At 35.8% G+C, this 21,228-nt stretch overlaps 1 protein-coding gene across 11 annotated transcripts in view; it reads right to left on the reverse strand.

The window, feature by feature from the left end:
- LCORL (ligand dependent nuclear receptor corepressor like) overlaps nucleotides 1-21,228 on the reverse strand; it is a 122,460-nt gene that overhangs the window by 75,169 nt on the left and 26,063 nt on the right. For 9 of the 11 annotated variants that reach the window (XM_066384689.1, XM_066384678.1, XM_066384687.1 and 6 more), the window contains exons 2-3: nucleotides 10,203-10,268; nucleotides 827-906 (exon numbers count right to left, since the gene is read on the reverse strand). In XM_066384689.1, the coding sequence (XP_066240786.1) occupies nucleotides 827-906; nucleotides 10,203-10,268 (146 nt within the window). The remainder of the gene's footprint in view (nucleotides 1-826; nucleotides 907-10,202; nucleotides 10,269-21,228) is intronic. The other 2 variants (XM_066384682.1, XM_066384681.1) reach the window with 1 other exon arrangement.

Here is a 21,228-nt window from a genome sequence, read left to right on the forward strand (position 1 = left end):
CGAAAAATTTAACTTACTTGTTCAATCTTTTCATCATATCAAACTATAGAGAAAACACTCAATTTAGAACAGGAGTCAGGAAAAAAGAAATTTAGCTCTGACAGAGGACCACATTAGCCTTAGTACTTAGCAAAACTGTAGTAAAAAAAGGGAAAGAGCAGATAAATTATATTGCTGAATAAGTTCACTAGATAGCACATCAGCAATGAGACTTTTAACAACAAAGCATATGTTTACCTACTAGTCTGACCAAAATAGGTACAGGTTCTCGAGTTCTCATTTCCCCCTCTCAGCCCTATGACCACAGTACGTGAATAATTAGGGCCCCACCACACAAGATGCTGCTTGTCTAGTTTATGTCCTGTTTACAGCAGACACTAATGTTTAATAATTTAAACAGAAGATAATTACAATATCCAAAAGGCTTCAAGAGAAAGTAAAAAGCTACAAAGCAGTTCCACCTTATCCTCCAACTACTGATTCCTAAGAGGCCCAAGTACAGGGTGGTCTCCGACCAAAGCAGGCCTCCAAGATCAGCCTTGTTATATAAATCCAAAACAGATCTGAACTGAATTTCCTGCGTCAAGGAGTTATAAGAAAAAATGTGAAATAAGCAAAAAAGATGAGTGTTTTGGGATTTTCACCTACAAAATAAGCTAAACAAGACTTTAACATTCTAAGATAAGACTTTAATATTCTTCTCATTACCAAAATAAAGTATTTAAATTCTACAGTAAGTGACAAAATTTCAGAACAAATTAAGTTAAAAAAATGTGTTACAGTTGTGCAAATAATTTAGAAATAATTTCATAGCACTAAAACTTACACTGACTGCTTCTCTCTGTAGGTTACAAAATGAACATTTTTCATCCATAGACCAGTCAGTCAGTTCTTCTGGTTCACAGTCTTTAAAAGAGGGAAAAATATTCATTAAATATACTAAATTTATTAAAACAAATAAAATTACCACTCTCCGGAGCAATGGCTCGGATAAAAAAAACTAACTACTATCAGAAAGGGGAACAGGCCTGAGTCCCACATTAATCTGGTGACAACTGGACGGAAATGAACAGAGAGGCTGTAGGAGAGGAGTTGTGCACTATTATGGGACAAAGTGGCAAGAACAGTGAGCTGGTTATAAATTAATTTTCTAACAATAGGGTCCGTCTAGCCTTCTGAAAGATTCAATTTATCATGGCCTATTAATTTTTTATTTTCATTATGAAATAAATCAGAACAGAGAGATATGGGGGAAAAGCAGTAAATTTTGCATATCATAAAAGACAACATAAAACAGGGAAATGGGTAAAGCAACAGAAAAATCCCAGATTTGATGACATGGAATTCTATCCAAGAAAAAAGTAGAATTCTACAGCTAAACACTCAGATCATATTTTTCTTCCATTGTTTAATAACTTTGTTGCAAAAGTTAGAGCAAAACGCAGGTAAACAAGTTATAATATTCAACATACAACATGGATTTTTTTAGGATGAATGTTCCTTATAATTCAACTATTATATTAGAGTATTTGTGGAAAGCAAACATTTTCTAATAAGGGAGTTTTCTGAAGATATAACATTTTCATCCCAGCTATACTTGGTATAAACAGTGGTTTTTCAAACTTACTCCCTGCAACAGAACTCCCCAAAATTTCTTTTCCCAAATAGTTCCATACGTAGAACCTCAACCCATAAAACCATGATCATCTGAGGTACCTCCAGTGAGACTAATTTGAAAAGCATGGTGTACCACAGTACTTTTCTCTTGTCCTTTTGACATACATAATGAAGTTGAAAATGTCTCAGCTAAACACCTAAAATACCCTTATCTTTTTTTGAAATAATAATAAATTCTAGTTAGAATCAGCCCTCAGGATACTCTTGCATCAATCCAAATATAGAGGCCAGAAGAGAAGATAATACAATATTTGGAACATAGAGTGTAGTGGTAGCTTCCTTTGTTTTTGACAGTGGTACAGAAATATTCCTGCTATTTATCTAAACTTGGAAAAAGCAGGGAATAGGAACATAAGATCCATCATAAGGTAATGGAAAGATAATTGTATTTGCAGTTTCAGAAAATTTGGGATAAGAACTTCCTATTGTAACCTCATCAAGCCACAAAGTTTTTGTTTTAATTTCCACACCTATAAAATAAGGATCCCATCACTTAACTTAGGTGTGGATCAAATAAAAGAAATGTGAAAATACTTTGTAAACTACAAGCACCATGCAAACGTCAATTATTAACAAGGTAGAGTCGCCAGACTATTTTTCCACTCCTGTACTATCACACATATGCTGCATTAGGTTAGTCTGAAGACAGATGATTTTAACTTAATATCTGCTTAAGATATTAAATACACTTTTGTAAGGAACCCGACAAAAATAAAAAAGTTTACACAATCTATGCAAGTAAAACCCCAGAACTGTAGCTATGTATGTCTATAATTTTTATCCACCTTTCACTGTATCACTGGAATAGAACCACACATTCAGTCCTGCGTGCAGGATCATGCAGTGTCTTTTACTAGGGAAGCGGAGCTTGCGACCAACAAAGCGAATATGAAGAAGAGACAGCATACCATTCGAGCTGAGCCTTTAAAAGGCAGGTTGAGTTCCCCAGTCCCTTGAGCTTCCACCATCAAACACGAGAACTCACTTCATCTAGTCATTACTCCCTCAGTCTGTGACCTGGAGTCACGAGGAGATATCATCCCTACCTACAGGCCGGAGTCCCGGATTCTGGTCACCCATAAGCATGAAATAGATTACTATAGCAAAAACTTGACTCATATGACAACCATAAGATAATTTTGATAGCTCAATAAAATCTAAACTGCTTTCTTATTATAACCTCATGAATTGGAAATATGAAAGCAATCCAGCAGTGAGATTTTTGAAAAATAGCTGGTAGGCCAAGAGAAGGGGTAGTTCTGAACATATCATTGCAAGGTTTCATGAAGCTTCAGGGATAAAATGTTAGCTCAAAGCACAATTTTGGATTTAGTAAGACAATTACCAGTTGTAAGATAAAATTGGGCATGCTGAGATTACCCTCATTTATTACAGAAGTTCTTCAAGGAAATGTTAATTAAAATAAATGCCTACACAGTTAAATAAATGGCAACGACTAATCAATAATTACATAAATGCCACTAACTTTTTGGGTTCAAAAATCTACAACTTTATTTACAAATATTTAATAATTCTTATTTCTACAGCAACTTTTGATTTTTCAGTCCAAATAAAGGAAGTAGGACATACAGAGATACGGGAAAACAGATTTAGAAAAATCAACCATAGACTAGATTTCTCCCTCTCTCCAGGTTGTCTTTTCATGTCATTAAAGTTAAATGAACCCAATCTTTTTATCTCTAACTCACAAGTTGACAATGAATCAGATATCCTCTCTAAGTTGCCTCTCATTTGGAATTTTTAATACATGATGGTATAAGCTCAAAAGCATCAAATTATGTATTTCATAAAATCAGCTTTATTAAAGAAAGGTAATGTCATAATGAAAACTGATAGTAAATGACTGACTGACAAGATCAACCTTTCCACCATGAATATGTCCTCTTGTAGTCTACGTGTCTCTCCAATCACTTTACCCAATCCAATCTATCATGAGAAGACAACAGACTCTGAAATTAGGGAGCCCTTGGTCCAGAACTTTGGGCTTCCCACATTCCAGATGTCACCTAGGGCACATTTCTTTCTCTGACCTTCAATAATTCCCCTTGCTGTCAAATGAGAATAATAATTGCAGCTTAAGGCTGTAAAAACATATAAAAAAAAACCTAATGAGCCTTTAGAAGATGGTACTTTTATTTTAAATAATCACACTTCTTTTGAATGTTTTTATTCTCTTCAGTAACCTTGAAGCATAGAAATAAGTATGGAGTTCCCGAAGACAAAGCCCAATGAAAAGTGGAAAAATAATACTGAACCAGATTTTTCAAAAAGATCATGAAAAAGTAGTTGTAACAATGTTGATTTTGAGGTAAGATACTGAACAGGGCAATGTATTTTAAAATAAATTTTTATTATAAAACTATATACTAACTACATATATAGAAAAGTACAAAGAAGAAAAGAAAAACTACTCTTAATTCCATCATCCCGAGATAATTAGTGCTTGTAATATGTCCTAGTTTATCTACACCTTTTTAAAAACTGGGATCAGTGTGGTGGTCAGGAGAGGGACAGTGGGGTGGAGGCAGCAGGGAGGGTACAGGGACAAAGGGGATGGAAGGGGACTCGGGCTGCTGAACACCCAACACAGGGACAGACTGTACACCTGAAACCTATCATTTTATGAACCAACGTCAATCCAATAAATTCAACCAAAATTAAAAAAAAAATTAGGATCAACAAATTCTTTGAAAAAAAATAATAAATTGATTAATGTCTAGCCAACCTAACTAAGAAAAAGAGAAATTATGAGAAATAAATGATGGGCCATCACTACTGATTCTATAAATAATAAAATAATAAAAGAATATTGTTAACATTAGTTGCCCACAAATTTGATAACTTCAGATGAAATATGAATTCCTTGAAAGCCACAATCTACCAATTCTCACACATGAAAAAAATAAATAAGCTCAATAGGCTTATTTTTATTAAAAATTTTTTTAGATTTTTTTATTTATTCATTTTAGAGAGGGGGGGAGAGAGAGAGAGAGAGAGATAAACAGAGAGAGAGAGAGAGAGAGAGAAGGGGGAGGAGCAGGAAGCATCAACTCCCATATGTGCCTTGACCAGGCAAGCCCAGGGTTCGAACTGGCAACCTCGGCGTCCCAGGTAGATGCTTTATCCACTGCGCCACTGCAGATCAGGCCTCTATTAAAAAAATTAAATCAATAATTAATAACCTTCCAAAACAGAAAGCACCGGCCCAGATGGTTTCTCTACAATCTGCTCCAGAAAGTGGAAATAATTCCTCACTTATTCTATAATTCCATCATACCCAAATATCAAAACTTGTCCAAACAAACAACTCACCCAAGAAGGTATGCAGAGCAAATAAGCATATGAAAAGGCACTCAATAACATACTCCATTAGAGAATTGCAAATTAAGACAAGATACCACTACAACACCCAACAGTATAGTTAAAGTCCAAACCAATGACAGCATCAAATGCTGGTGGGAATGCAAAACAAAAGCATGGCCACTTTTGAAGACAGTCTGGCAGTTTGGTCCAAAGCTAAACACAGTCTTTCCATGTAATCTAGCAATGGCGCTCCTACGTATTTACCCAAATGAGTTGAAAACACATCCATACAAAAACTTGCCCACAAATGTCTGTAAGCTGCTTTATTCATAATTACCAAAACTTGAAAGTGACCAAGATGTCTTTCAAATAGGTAAATGGCTAAAGCAACGGTGGTACAGCTGTATAAAGTAGTATTATTTAGCAATACAAGGAAATGAGATAGGAGGCTATGAAAACACAGAAAGGAACCTTAAATGCATACTGCTCAGTGAAAGAAGTGAGCAAAGGCTAAACACTGTATGATTCCAAGTTTATGACATTCTGGGAAAGAAAAACTACAGAGACAGTAAAAAGATGAGTGCTTGGCATGGTTTAAGAATGGGGTGAGGACTGAAAAGGTGAATACAGGTGACTTTTAGGGCAGTAAAACTACAGTGTAAGATACTGTAATGGTGACTACAAGACACTGCTTTTGGCAAAAGCCACATAAATATACAAGACACAAAGAGTGAACCTAACGTAAATTATGGGGGTTTTAGTTGGTAATAATGTATCAGTATTAGCTCAACAATTTTAACAAACGTATCACACTACTGAAGGATGCTAATACAAGGGGATCTAAGAGAGGGGGTTAGAAATAGTATATGAGGCCCTGCCGGTTGGCTCAGTGGTAGAGCGTCGGCCTGGCATGCAGAAATCCCGGGTTTGATTCCCGGCCAGGGCACACAGGAGAGGCGCCCATTTGCCTCTCTACCCCTCCCCCTCTCCTTCCTCTCTGTCTCTCTCCTCCCCTCCCGCAGCGAGGCTCCATTGGAGCAAAGGTGGCCCGGGCGCTGGGGATGGCTCCTTGGCCTCTGCCCCAGGTGCTAGAGTGGCTCTAGTCGCAACAGAGCGACGCCCTGGAGGGGCAGAGCATCGCCCTCTGGTGGGCGTGCCGGGTGGATCCCGGTCGAGCGCAAGCGGGAGTCTGTCTCTCTCTCCCCGTTTCCAGCTTCAGAAAAATACAAAAAAAAAAAAAAAAATTAGAACCATCTTATACACATGCTTATTTATTGCAAATATTTTCCATGCTCAAATATACTTCTAAATCATTTTTAAGAGATAAATATAGTCCGTTAAAGAGATGTATTATAACTTAACATTTTATTGCTGGATAATTAAGCTTGTTTCTCTAATCTTGGCATTACAAATACCATGATGAATACATTCAGAGAAGTCTTTGTGTACACACTGACAGGAGATAATATAATTTATATAAATAACTACAAGATAGTATTAGATTCTCTGGTTTTAATATGAATAATCATTAATTCATATTAGAAAACTATTAACTTTTGACTTGAAACTAGGCCATGAGCTCCTAGTAGGAAGAGATCCTACTTATTCATTTTTCCTTCCTCATTGCTATTCACAGTCCTAACATAAAATAAGCATTCCAAATATTCCATCCAATAAAGATTATTAAAAATTAGTTTAGATGTCTCTATTATTACAGTGTTAGCACTTGGAAAATAGGTTCTTAAGCTAAAAACATGATATTCCAATCAGTGGTAGAAGTCAGGGGTCAGCAAACCTCTTCTAAAAAGCACCAGACAGAAAGTCTTTTAGGTTCGCAGGCTATACAGTCACAACCACGCAGCTCTACTGCTGTTGTATTAATACAAAGGCAGCACCGACAATACGTCAACAAACAAAAGAAACGAACTGGATCAATTTCAACGTCATAACTTTCATCAGAAAATATTAATCTTTTGATTTTTTTTTCATCTATTTAAAAATGAAAAACCATTCTTAGCTCACAGGCCTTTCAAAAACAGTCAGTGAGCTAGACTTGGCCCACAGGCTATATAGCTTGCAGATCTCTGATAAAATAAATCTCCCTCTGAAACATGAACACACAGAAAAAAAGCAGTAATGATCCCATCAGCCAGTTGACACAGCGCTACTGTACTCTTTCATATCTTTGTAAAATATCCAGTCAGGGCAAGTCAATCAAATGATTTCATGGGTGAAAATTGCTGGCTCATCAATAAGACATGAGAAAGAATGGACTACAAGTCCTACGAAAGCGGGAAAGGTGAGTTCTGGGGAGACGGAGGAGAAAGGGGCAGACTACAGAGACCTTTGCTGGGAGTACATAAAACGGGAAGTTTATGACATTCAAAGTTTCTTTAGAAACTTGACTCCAAAAAGAATTATGTTTTCCCCAAAAGAACAAAAAGTTATGACAACAGATCAAAGAACACAGAAAATGGGACTTCTGTTTTGTTTTCAACAAATTAAAATTCAATCTTTTTTCAAAACCATTCAATCTGAAGGTGGTTCTGAATCAAATTAAAATATAAACCTCTCAAACACCAATAGATGGTATAAAAAAGGTCTTAAAAATACAGTATACCAAAGTTGGTTTTTAAGATAGCAGTATAAAATTTAGAATATCTTTTCCACTGAAAAAGTAGCAGGTTTGTGCTGTAGGTCATCTAACTTGGATGAATTATAAAATTTAAATAATATATATTTAATTTTATAAAAATTTAAAGTAATATACAAGAATCCTTTGCTATTCATTTTACTTGCTTCTGAGCTTTGAAGTAAGGGTTCAAATTTTCAATTATCTAAAAACATACACTAATCTATTTGATTTTTGCATATAGATATACATATTGCAGTAAGAAATATCTATACTTGTAATCCTAGCATCTAAATATTAAGCCATTCTTAATAATGGTATCAACAAAGAAAGCACACTTATTTAGAAGGGGGTAAGAAAAGTTGGACATGTCTACAACAGATAGCTTCTACCTGCCTTTTTACACCGGTTTAATTTTCCTTCAAAACATAGAGCTGCCTTCATCCTGCACAGATACAGATTTATTACTATAATTAGCATCATTACTCTTGCACCTAAAAATTTAATTAGAAGTCTTTTTAATTCAAAAAAGCAAGAAAAAGGAGGGAGAATTTACCTATGAAATTTGGAGAAAAGTTAGAACATCTGGTGGGAGAAAGGACAATGAAATTAAGTATGTGCCTATATATGCTATATATGTGGAAAGGACTGATTCCAAAGCTTAGCTACTTTTATAAACCCCCCTACTAAAAAAAAGCACAAAAGAGGACATAAATCACAAAAGCTATTGTAATTAAAAGAATAAATGGAATAAGGTATGTAACAATGGGGTATTGAATTAGGTATAATAGATCCACAATGTAATTCTGTCCAGCCATTAGGATTGATGATCAAGAACTTTCTATACCCAAATGATACACCAGTGAGTAAACACAGTAGGTACAAAAATTATGCATACTGCTCTGGCCGGTTGCACAGTTGGTTAGTATCATCCTGATATGCAAAGGATGCCAGTTAGATCCCCAGCCAGGCGGTCAGGACATGGACAAGAATCAACCCAGGAATGCATAAATAACTGCAACAACAAATTGATGTTTCTCTCTTTCTCTCTATAAAAACAGTAAGAAATAAAACACTATATATACTGTCTGTACAGTACAGGGATTGGCAAAGGATGTGTACAGTTGTACTGTGATGTTCTTTTGAGTTAATAGAGCTATTGTAATAATCATAAACTGCATGTCTATTTTTATATGAACAACTGTAATCCTAGTTTTGCCAAATCCTCTATATCAGCGGTTCTCAACCTGTGGGTCGCGACCCCGGCGGGGGTCGAACGACCAAAATACAGGGGTCGCCTAAAGCCATCGGAAATAAAAATGTATTGTATAATAAATATGTATTTTCCGATGGCTTTAGGCGACCCCTGTGTTTTGGTCGTTCGACCCCCGCCGGGGTCACGACCCACAGGTTGAGAACCGCTGCTCTATATACTATTTTAATAAAAGGAAAAATTCACACAAATGTATATTTTACATTTCTATAAAAATATTAAAGGTTATCTGTGAGTCACGGGAGTAATTTTTTACTTTTAGGCTTATTTATATTTTTCAATTACCTAAAGTAAACAATGTGTTACTGTACACTAAAGAAATGTTTATTTCCTTAGAATATTATGCCCTTTATATAATAAACAGCAGTTTCTGAAGCAACATAAATATATACATAATTATATAATTAAAAGTGAGGGAAGCAAGGGCTAAAAATCGCAAGTTGGACTTTGGGTTATCAGAAGGTAATTAAGTATAATGCTGACTTCTGACACGAATGAAAAGAGGTTAAGAAAGAAAGGCTGAAGAAATATCAAGCATAGGTTAAATTCTTATTTCTGTGCATTTTCCTTTTGTTTATAAGCTCAGAAGAATAGATGAAACTACAATTAGAATTGCTTATAAATATATCAGGTAAAATTTTTATTTTAGTGTTAAACTATGACATAGTGAGAGCTGTTGAAAGTTAAGAGATATAAGAAAAAGATCTTAGCCATGGAAATGATAAAACACTGACACAGGCATATTTTGGTCTCAGTCCTTCAAGTCACGTTCTACATGGATATCATTCATCTGACTAAACATGGGTGGTTGGGACAAATGATCTCTCATAGATCCTTTCGGCTCTATAATTCATAACTCAATTACGCTCCTCAACATTAATAAAAAATGAGCAGAAAACTTTTGACTGCTCCAACTATCACTTTAACTACCTCAACTCAAAAGACTCACACATATAGAATCGAGAAGGACCTTTTGGTCTACTAGGACCTTGGTCTTAGTAGAATGGAAGGTACAAAGAACAGGAGGGAACAGAGTTAGAACAACAGCAACAACTGACAAGATACAGAAATAATTCAATCAAAATCACAGTAGAAAATCTATACTAGCATTACCCATTTTGTAAATGAACTGTACTATAAATTTCAGATTTCTACAAAAATCTTCCAAAATGTTTTAAAAGTGTTTTCTAATTAGACAAGAACACAAATTCATGATTAGCATAAAGTTAGGGTAGAACAGCCATTTTTCATTTGTTAAATGAGACAAAAGGTTAAAATTTTGAAATAAAACATTACCTTCAAATAAACTGAGGTCTCTTCGTAGCCGTGGTCCATAAAGCCCTTCTAAAATACTCTCAAAACCTGTGTTATTAAAGAGAGAAAAGTACATTAACTACTCAAAAAGCTAAATTTTACAATAAAAAACCATAAATTATCGGAATCAGAAAATTATAAATTTAATATACTATGAGCTGCCATTTTTCCTTTAGATGAATTAAGTTGAACTAGGCAATATATAAAATAAAGTCATACTGTAACTGTCAGAAATTACAAGACTATAAAGAAATTAAAATATTCAAATTTAAATATTCACTACTAAAACAGGTAAACCTCTTTGTCATTTAGAAATATTTCCCAGTAGCCTGGTCAGGTGGTGGCGCAGTGGATGGAGCAATGACCTGGGATGCTGAGGACCCAGGTTCGAAACCCAAGATCACTACTAGCTTAAGTGCAAGCTCATCAGGCTTGAGCGTGGGCTCACTAGCTTGCATGCAGGGTCACCAGCCTGAGCGTGGGATCATAGACATGATTTATGGTCGCTGTCTTGAGCAAGGGGTCACTGGCTTGGCTGGAGTCCCCCAGTAAAGGCACATATGAGAAAGCAATCAATGAAAACTAAAGTGATGCAACTACCAGTTGATGCTTCTTATCTCTCTCCCTTCTGTCTCTTGCTAAAAAAACAATAAGATGAAATAAAATAAAATACAGTTTAAAGTTTTGGCATATGACTACTAATAAAACCATTAGCACAATCATGATCACAAACACTTCCCACATTCCCAAAAGTATTCTCACGCTCTTCTTAAATCCATCTCTCTCCCCACTCACGACCCTAGGCAAACACTAAAACCCTTTTGGTCCATTACTTTACATTAAAAAAATTTTTTTTAATTCATTCATTTTAGAGAGGTGAGAGAGTGAGAGAGAGAGAAGGAGAGAGAGAGAGAGAGAGAGAAAGAGAGAGAGAGAGAGAGAGAGAGAAAGAGAGAGAGAGAGAGAAAGGGGGGAGGAGCAGAAAGCATCAACTCCCATATGTGCCTTGACCAGACAAGTACAGGGTTTTGAACCCGTGACCTCAGTGTTCCAGGTCGATACTTTATCCATTGCGCCACCACAGGTCAGGCCTGTTACTTTACATTCTATACAATTTATGAACATTAAAGCTGTACAATATCTTTTTTTTTTTTGCTTGATATTTTTCACTCAGCAGAATGATTTTGAGACTTATTCCTACTGTTGTTTATATCATTACTTTTTAATTATATGTCCCAGTGGTATATCCATTGTATGAATTACTATACTACGATTTTTATTGATTAAAATAGTGGTATGTTTTGATTTTTCTTGTGTAAATAATCAATAGTGAAATGGCTGAGTAATATAGTAGGCTTATGTTTAGCTTTTTAGGAAATCAAACTGCTTTACATTCTCGCTGCCATAAACAAAAGTCACAGGGCCAATTGTGCATTTTTCTTCTATTTAATTGTTCTTTTTTCCTTTTTAACTATTCCAGTGGTTTTAAAACCTTTTTTTTTTTTCTATGAGAAGAGGGGAGATAGACAGAGACAGACTCCTGCATGCACCCCGACAGAATCCATCTGGCAGAGACGGGAGCTGATATTGGAATCAATGGATCCTCAGTGCCCAGCCGACTGTGATGCTCCAACCACTAGAGCCACTGGCTGGGAGAGGGGAAGAGGGAGAGAAGGAGAGAGGGAGGGGAGGGGAATAGAAGCAGATGGTCACTTCCACGTGTGCCTTGATGGAAGATCAAACCTGGATGGCCATATGCCCGGCGGATGCTCTATCCACTGAGTGAGGCCAGGGCCTGACATTAGCTTATCAACATACGAATTTTAGGAGTGAGGACACAAACTTCAGACCACAGCAACACTTCAATTACACAGCCTGAGTTTCTTTAATTGCCTCAGGGTACAGATCTACTAAAGGGCCAGTCTGTGATAAATTCAGTTTCCCTTTATTTTTTCCTTTTCCTGCTCTGATCATCAAGTGGCCTGCCAGGACTTCAGGAAGGAAGAATGATGTAGGTCTGGTTGCTCTTATCGTGAAGGCATGGGTTTTCCAAGTCCTAGCTTAACTTGGAGAAGATCTCCTGTAAGATACCTATCTACCTTGACAAAGAAAAGGGACTGAATTCTGATCTTCTGGCTTAGTCAGCAAGGAATGCACAAATTTATGATATCAACAAATAACTTCAAGCTTAACCAGCTCAACTTTTTATTTCTTACTTACCTCAATATTAGTAATTGAGAGTATTCCCAATGTATTTTCAGTTCTTTTTAATTTTTTTTAACTTAGCATTTTCCACTGTTTTCAGCAGGACTGATCTAGATAATTTAAGATTACCCTCACCAAAAACCAAAATTCCTAGTTTATTCAATGACTAAAACAGAGTTCATTTATATAAATACATGCAATTTATCCATTTCTAAATCAAGAGCTGTGTGACTTCTCACTTTTTTTCATTATTAGAAAGAGAGCTGCATTAAAATTCTTCATAAATGTGTCATCCTGTCCAAATGTTAGAGTTTCTTATGTGTAGAAGTCTGTAAGTGGGATTACTTGGCTTTAAAGTGTGAACATTTCTAACTTGACTGGATTTTGTATTATATGGTTGAATCATCTTATAAGTCCATCATCAGTTTGAAAGTCCCTGTTTTCCCCAAGTGCTCACCGAAACTTAGTATTATCAGACTTTCTATTTGTCAAACACAGAAAAGTAAAATCACTTGTCATTTTAATTTATAGTAGTTCCCTAATTATTACTGAGGTTTATCATACTTTAAAATTTTCATTTCCAGATTTACCTTTGCCACTCTTCAAATAGATTGCTGGCCTTTAAAAAATTCAGTATAGTTTTATGTGTTCTGGATAATAATTACCAATTTTATGAATCACATACATCCTCCAATTATGGCTTGACTTTTCATTTTGTCTTCTCATACAGAAGTTTTATTACTTTGTTTTGTTTTAATGTAGCATAGTCTATTTTTTTTAGAGAGCAAGACAGGAAGGAAGAGTGAAAGGGGAAGGAGAGAGATGAGAAGCATCAGCTCGTATCGTAGTTGCATCACTGTAGTTGTGCAGTGACTGCTTCTCATACATGCCTTGATGCGAGGGGGGGGGGCTGCTCCCAGTTAGCCAGTGACCCCTTGCTCAAGGCAGCGACCTTGGGCATAAGCCCGGGACCTTGGGGTCATGTCGATGATCCCACACTCAAGCTGGCAACCCCGTGCTCAAACCAGCAAGCTCATGCTCTAGCCAGCGATCCCGGGGTTTTGAACTCAGGCCTTCAGCGTCCCAGGCCAACACTCAATCCACCTCACCACCACTGGCCAGGCCTATTAACCACTTTTTGTACCTTGTTCTATGTTTTGTACATCTTTTTCTTGGATAACAAAAACTTATGAAAGTTAGAGATAATTATTTTATATGTGTGTACATAATTTAAGTTTTTCTTTATGTATGTAGTTCTCCTGTCCATTAGAATTTATTTTTTATAAAGTCTAGTATAGAAATTAATTTTATCTAAGTATCATCCTATCTCAATTGATTAAGCTACCTTTGTGCCCCATGAAATCTCTAAAATGTTTGTCTGTATTTTTTTAATTAATACTTTATTGAGATATCATTTACTACCATAAAAACTCACTCAGTGTGTGTGTGTGTGTGTGTGTGTGTGTGTGTGTGTGTGTGTGTATATATATGCGCGCATGTGTATGTAAATGCACACAGAACTGTACCATCATCACTACAATCTAATTTTGGATCAGCCCATCAGCTCTGAAAAGAAACCTTGTGCCCATTACAATCTCCTTATTCCAAGCACCACCCCAAGGTAACCATAATCGTTTTGTCCCTTCTGGATATTTTCCTATTCTGAATAATAGCTCATGTAAGTAAAATCATGTAATAAGTGTTCTTTTGTGGACTTTTTCACTGAGCATAGTGTCTTTAAGGTTCATATCATGTTGTAGCATATATGAGTAATTCACCACATTTTTTTGTGTGTGACAGAGACAGAGAGAGTCAGAGAGAGGAACAGATAGGGACAATAGACAGGAATTGAGAGAAATGAGAAGCATCAATTCTTCTTTGCAGCACCTTAGTTGTTCATTGACTGCTTTCTCATATATGCCTTGACTGGGGGGCTACAGCAGAGCGAGTGACCCCTGGCTCAAGCCAGCAACCATGGGATCATGTCTATAATCCCATGCTGCATCCAGGGATCCCACGCTTAAGCTGGTGAGCCTGCATTTAAACCAGATGAGCCTGTGCTCAAACCGGCAACCTCGGGGTTTTGAACCTGGATCCCCTGCATACCGGTCCGATGTTCTATCCACTGTGCCACCGCCTGGTCAGGCCACCACATTTGCCTATCCATTTACCAGTTGATGGAACTCTTATTTTTTCCTCCATACTTTTTGGCTATTGTCAATAATGCTGCTATAAACATTTGTGCCCAAGTCTTTGTGTGGGCATATAGTTTCAATTCTATTGGGTAGGTACACAGAAATAGAATTGTTAAGCCATAGAGTAATTTCATGTTTAACATTTTAAGAAACTGCCCAACTGTTTTCCAAAGTAACTGAACAATTTTATATTCCCACCAAAAACTGCTCCATGTTAGTCATTCCAGTGAATACAAAGTGGCATCCACTGCGTAATGACACTGAACATCTTTTAAATGCTTATTGGTAATTCATACATGTTCTTCAGTAAAATATATGTTCCAATCCTTTGTTTATTTCTTAATTGGATTAATTTGTCTATTCATTGAGTAATAAAAGTTTTCATAAATATAGATTTCTCACCAGATACATAATCTATCTGCAAATATTTTCTACAAGCCTAAGGGTTGCCTTTACACTTTTTGGATGATGTCTTTTGAAGAACAAGTTTGTGACTGATTAAATCTAATTTATCAAGTTTTTCTTTATTTATCTGTTTCTAAGCTCTTCATTGATCTGTGTGGTCTATTTGTAAGTGAACTACAATTCATTAAGCACTACTATTTTATTATTTTTAAAACCATTCTTAACAACATTTAATGATTTTATTTGTAAAGGTATGACATATTATTTAATGGAGGCATTCTGGCATACCTAATTATTTTTATCGCCACCAAAAATGTTAACTTAAAAAAAAATCTTACTTCTTTTTGGTGTATATATAGACTTGGCCCATTTATATCCAGTACATTTGCAAAATTCTTCTACCAGTTTTAATAATATATCTATAGATTCTTATATTTTTCTATACAAATACCTGTGAAAAACCACAATTCTAATTCCTCTTTCAAATGACTGTGGTTTTTTATTCCCCCTTCATTTTATTGTTTTGGTTAAGGCTTCCAGTTAATGTTGAACAGAATTGGTAATACTCTAAATTACACATACAAGAAGAAAGATAAGAATTACTGCACATTTTGCATTTAAAACTATGCAAGCCAGAAGACAATGGAGCAACATCTTTAAAGTGCTGAAAGAATCTATCAATCCACAATTCTACATTTAGCAGAAATGTCTTTCAAAAATGATGGTAAAATAAAGATAATTCAGACAAACAAAAACAGAAAATTAATTATCAGAGGATGTGCACTATAAGAAATATTAAAGAAAATTCTTTAGACAGAAGAAATACATTAACACACAGACATTTGGCTTTACATAAAGAAATGAAGATTTCCCCAAAATGATTAAGATAAAGGTAAACATAAAAGACACTGTCCCCATTTTTAGTTGCGCTAAAAGATAATTGACCATTTTTTAAAAAGTAGTGGCAATATTGGTTTATAGCAGGGGTCCCCAAACTACGGCCCGCGGGTCACTTGCAGCCCCCTGAGGCCATTTATCCGGCCCCCACCGCACTTCCGGAAGGGGCACCTCTTTCATTGGTCAGTGAGAGGAGCATAGTTCCCATTGAAATACTGGTCAGTTTGTTGATTTAAATTTACTTGTTCTTTATTTTAAATGTTATATTTGTTCCCGTTTTGTTTTTTTACTTTAAAATAAGATATGTGCAGTGTGCATAGGGATTTGTTCATAGTTTTTTTTTTATAGTCTGGCCCTCCAATGGTCTGAGGGACAGTGAACTGGCCCCCTGTGTAAAAAGTTTGGGGACCCCTGGTTTATAGCATATGGAAAAGTTTTGCAAATTATGTATCTGATAAAGAACTGTACCCAGAATATATAAAAACTCAATAATAACTCATTTTATTAAATGGGTAAAGGATCTGAACAGACAAATGACTAAAGAAAATACATGGATAACAAATAAGCACATGAAAAGATGCTGAACATCATTTATTATTGATACACAAATTAAAATCCAAAACACCACTGCACACCTATTAGAAGAGCTAAAAGGAAACCTGCTAATATTACATGCTGGTAAGGACGCATAGCAGCTGGATTTCTCATAAACTGCTCATACAACCACACTGGAAAACAGTTTGAGAATCTCTAATAAGTTAAATACACATGACCACATGTCAAACAATCCCACTCCTAGATATTTACTCAACACAAATTAAAACTACATTTACATAAAAACCTATACACAAGTATCCATAGAGTTTCATTCACAATTACCCTAAACTGGAAACAATCCAATGTCCATCAACAGCTGAAAAAAAGACAAACTGGTACAACAGAATACTACACAGCAAAAGGAACTACTAATCCATACAACATGGATGTACGTCAAGTGCATACTGTTAAATGAAAAAAGCCACTCTCAAAAGCTTATATTGTATGATTCCACTTATGTGACACTCTGGAAAATAAGACTACAGAGTCAGAGCAGACCAGTGGTTGTTAGTGCCAGGTTACCTAGGTAAGCAGATGACTATGAAGAAGCACGGACAACTTTTAAGGGTAATGGAGCTGTTTAATAGCTTGCCTGTTGAGGAACTGGTTATCCAATTGTTTGGATGTCTGAACTCATGGAACTGTACTTTGTAAATTATATCTTAATAAAGCTTGCCAAAAAAAAAAAAAAAAAAAATCAAGGAAGGCACAAGAGATGGTTTCTGCAGCAGAGAAAGGTGAAAGTCATTCATTATTAAGAACTAAATGACCTGTGAGGTTAGATGGCTTGATGGGCCATCCTTAAGAAAAATAAAGTCAATCATGAATAATGGTCAGGGTTTAAAAAAGTAAAGATAGAAGACTAAAATTTAGGCATCAAAGGCATCAGTAAATTTAATGAGGAAAGGTAACTTAGCTGTCTGCACTCTCACGGCATACAAAAATTCCATGATCCTCAAAAATAAAGAGCTTTTTGCATAGGGGTAGAACAATGATTTGAAAGCAATCATGATAGAAAATACAAATAGAAATTCTCTATATATATTTTAAAAGCTTTTGAGACAAAAAGGATGAGAAAGTAAATATAAGAAAAATGTGTAATGTTCATATGAGATTTTTGGAAGAGTTCATTGGATGATCCTAAATCCCTTCCCTTATAGGTGAAATCAACTTCTTTATGTGCAGGTAGAAATTAGAAGAAAATCAGAAGAAATACTATTTTTAAAAATGAAAGTAATTTTTAAATTACCCTACTTTACCTTGCTAACCCTCTGTCACCGCTGGTCAGTCCTCCGCTCCACTCAGCAGTACTTACCGGTCTCAACTTGGTTCCTAGAACACTTCTTCCAGTCCTTTCTCTCTGCCTCCAGAGGCCTCCACTCTTTGTTCTTCTCCATTCCTGCTTTTGACTGACTCAAAAATCCTAGGTTTCCTAAGAAAGCACCCCTAATAAGACCATTCCTCATGAATACCTATTTGTCTGTAAATGCCTGCTATATTTATTTGTGCCACAAAATTGAAGTATCTTAAGTATCTATATTTATTTGTGCCACAAAATTGAAGTATCTATCAATGAAGAATTTCCAACGCCAAGTGTGTCTAAGTTCAACAGAATTCAGAAAAATGGGGTTTTGGCAGTTATACCTTTCAAATTTAAATATTTGAAATCAGAAATACATTGGGAAATATATTATTTTTATAAACCATAAAGTGCCATCCTGATATGTATTTGGTATCTAAGTCTATTCCATGGTAGCCTCATCTTGCTGGATAGGTGAACAAACCCCAAACCAAACAAACAAACAAACAAACAAAAAACCCCCAAAAACAAAAACCCACCTCTTTTTAAAAGATAAATCCAGACCTTTGATTTATAAAATACAGTCATCAAATATACTCCATATAGACAAGAAGAATGTGTCTTTTATCCCTTTCCTAGGACAAAAGACCAACCCTACGCAAAAATTTGGTCTTCTCCAATAAGAAAAAAATCATATCTTCCTTTATGTTCTCTTTGGCCCACTAACACAGCTTCTGAGAGCCTAAAGTTATGCTAAATAAAATCTCTTCTTTTGCTGGTCACACAGAAGTAGAGCTGAACTTATGATTACCTAAGGTAAACAGATCAAGTGATGGTGAGATACAGGGAACAGCGGATTGACTAGAGCAGAGGGAAAGCTTGTTGATAATAAGTAACCATATTACAAACTCAAGGGTAGGTATCCATACTGATGCTTTCTGCATTCCCAGTCTGCTTACCATAATGTTAATTATGAAAGTTGAACTGATGGCTACAAATTAATAATAAATTTTTATAATGAAAATACGTAGCATGTGCCTGACCAGGCGGTAGCGCAGTGGATGGAGCGTTGGACTGGGATGCGGAGGACCCAGGTTCGGAACCCCGAGGTCGCCGGCTTGAGCGCAGGCTCATCTGGTTTGAGCAAAAAGCTCACCAGCTTGGACCCAAGGTCCCAAGGTCGCTGGCTCAAGCAAGGAGTTACTCGGTCTGCTGAAGGCCCATGGTCAAGGCACATGTGAGAGGGCAGTCGATGAGCAACTAAGGTGTCACAATGCGCAATGAAAAACTAATGATTGATGCTTCTCATCTCTCCGTTCCTGTATGTCTGTCCCTGTCTATCCCTCCCTGACTCTCTCTCTGTCTCTGTAAAAAAACAAAACAAAAAAAACCCTGATATGTTGCCAAAAAGAAAATACAGAGGATGTAATGTTTTTCTACCTGAGTTATAAGATTCAATTTTATGTTTTAAAATCTGATAAAATGTATAAATTGTCATTCAAGTAGCAAATCTGATAACTTTGACCTACATAACTGACTGTCTTTTTCTAGGGTCACAATTATTTAATGAAGTGCTTCTTCTGACAACAAGTGACAAATCCATTTAAGAAATGTATCCTTACTCCATGGAGGTAAATCCATGTACCATACTTAACATAAAACTCTACGGATTAAAACTACAATTAATATAAACATTTCAATAATTTGTATCTGCTAGAATTTTTCTATTAAATACTGATTCTGTACTTAATACAACAGACATTAAGGGAAAAGGCCACAGTTCAGACTTTAGGGTTGGAGGCAACAGGAGAAGACGGTGTCAGGGAAAGTTTTCCAGAAATAATGGGGGAATAGGTTGACGTTGTTCATGTGGAAAAATAATACAATAATTAATACATCATGATACAAGAATAAAGTCTGTGTTTCACATACGCATACAACTGTAAACCTACATTTGCCACACCCCTGGAGTTGAGGAACATTTTTTTTGAGAGAGTGAAGGAAGGAGGAAAGGAGAGAGGGAGGCAAGAGATGAGAGGCATCAACTTGTAGCTGCTTCACTTCGGGGGGTTCACTGACCGCTTCTCTTATCTACCTTGAGGAAAAGCAGGTAGAATGTTTAAGCTACTTGACTACAAAAACCATTATCACTGCTTCTGTATTATCCCCAAGACTTGTTATAGTGATTTGCCTAATAAATGTAGTTGAAATTCATGGCCTGACAGAGGATTGGCTAAAGGGAGAGAGGGACCATCTTTTCCCAATAAAGAAGTAGGAGGGTTTTTAAATAATAAAATAACTAGTGTAAAAATAAATAAGCACTTGTGGGAAATGAGAGTGCTTTGGCAAAGACCAAAATAGGTGAGAGAGTCTTCATATATTCAAAAAACATTTTTGTTAAATTCCTAACAAACACCTGCCTTAAGCTCACAGTTTAGTGGGGAAGAAAGACAAAGCAGCAGATGAGATCAATAAAGATGACATAAAACGCCCAAAATGAGCAAGAATAGAGAAATCAAGCCTAAGAGACAGTGAGAGAAACATGACAGCAGAAGATACCTTCATTGAATTTGGGGGTGGGGGTGGGCACGAATGTTAGTAATAGGCATGGTGGTTAAAGTATTAAAGCAAAGATGAAAATTTTAATTTCGGAGAAGACAAATTCATGATAAAAAAGGCTAAAAATTAAAAACACTCTTACAAATTAAATCTAAATTAAGCGCAAGATAAATAACTCATCAAAGTAACCAGTTTAAAGGCACAAGAACTGAAAGACGCAATATACTATAAACTGACTTATCTTAGTGGCTCAATTCTACCTGAATTCAGTGACTTAACTATAAAAGAAAAGCTTTTAGAGCCACAGGGGATGGGGCAAGGAGGGAGAGTCCATGCATCTTGTCATTTCAACTCACTGATGATCAATAGTTTACCATTCATAAAATTCCCTTCTTTGTTCCAAATCTTTCAGCTATTTCCAAAACTCAAAATTACCCTCAAACGACAAATAATATTATTTGCCAAAAAGATTATAGATTAAATGTGACACAAATTATTTTTTTAAATTCCCAAAATACTTAACACAATAGCTGTATAGCAAAACGAAATTACAAAAGTGAAAACACAGATGGCTAACAGAGTAAAAATAACTTAATAATCCACTTCAAAGGAACTCTGAATATCTAACTAAAGAGAATAAAATAAAGGCAGAAAGTAATTAAGTGTATTGCCCAATTTCCATTGAACAGGGTAGGCAAATGTAGGCTTACAGCTGTGAGTATGCAAAACAGCTTCTTTTTGTATTATTTATTAATAATTGTTATTGTTTTCAATATGAACAATTGTAAACCTACTTTTGCTTACCTCTATATTTATGCTTATTTTATTTTTTAGTAATAAAAGAGTGAAT

The sequence above is a fragment of the Saccopteryx leptura genome, chromosome 5 (genome assembly GCF_036850995.1).
Source record: "Saccopteryx leptura isolate mSacLep1 chromosome 5, mSacLep1_pri_phased_curated, whole genome shotgun sequence".
NCBI lineage: Eukaryota > Metazoa > Chordata > Mammalia > Chiroptera > Emballonuridae > Saccopteryx > Saccopteryx leptura.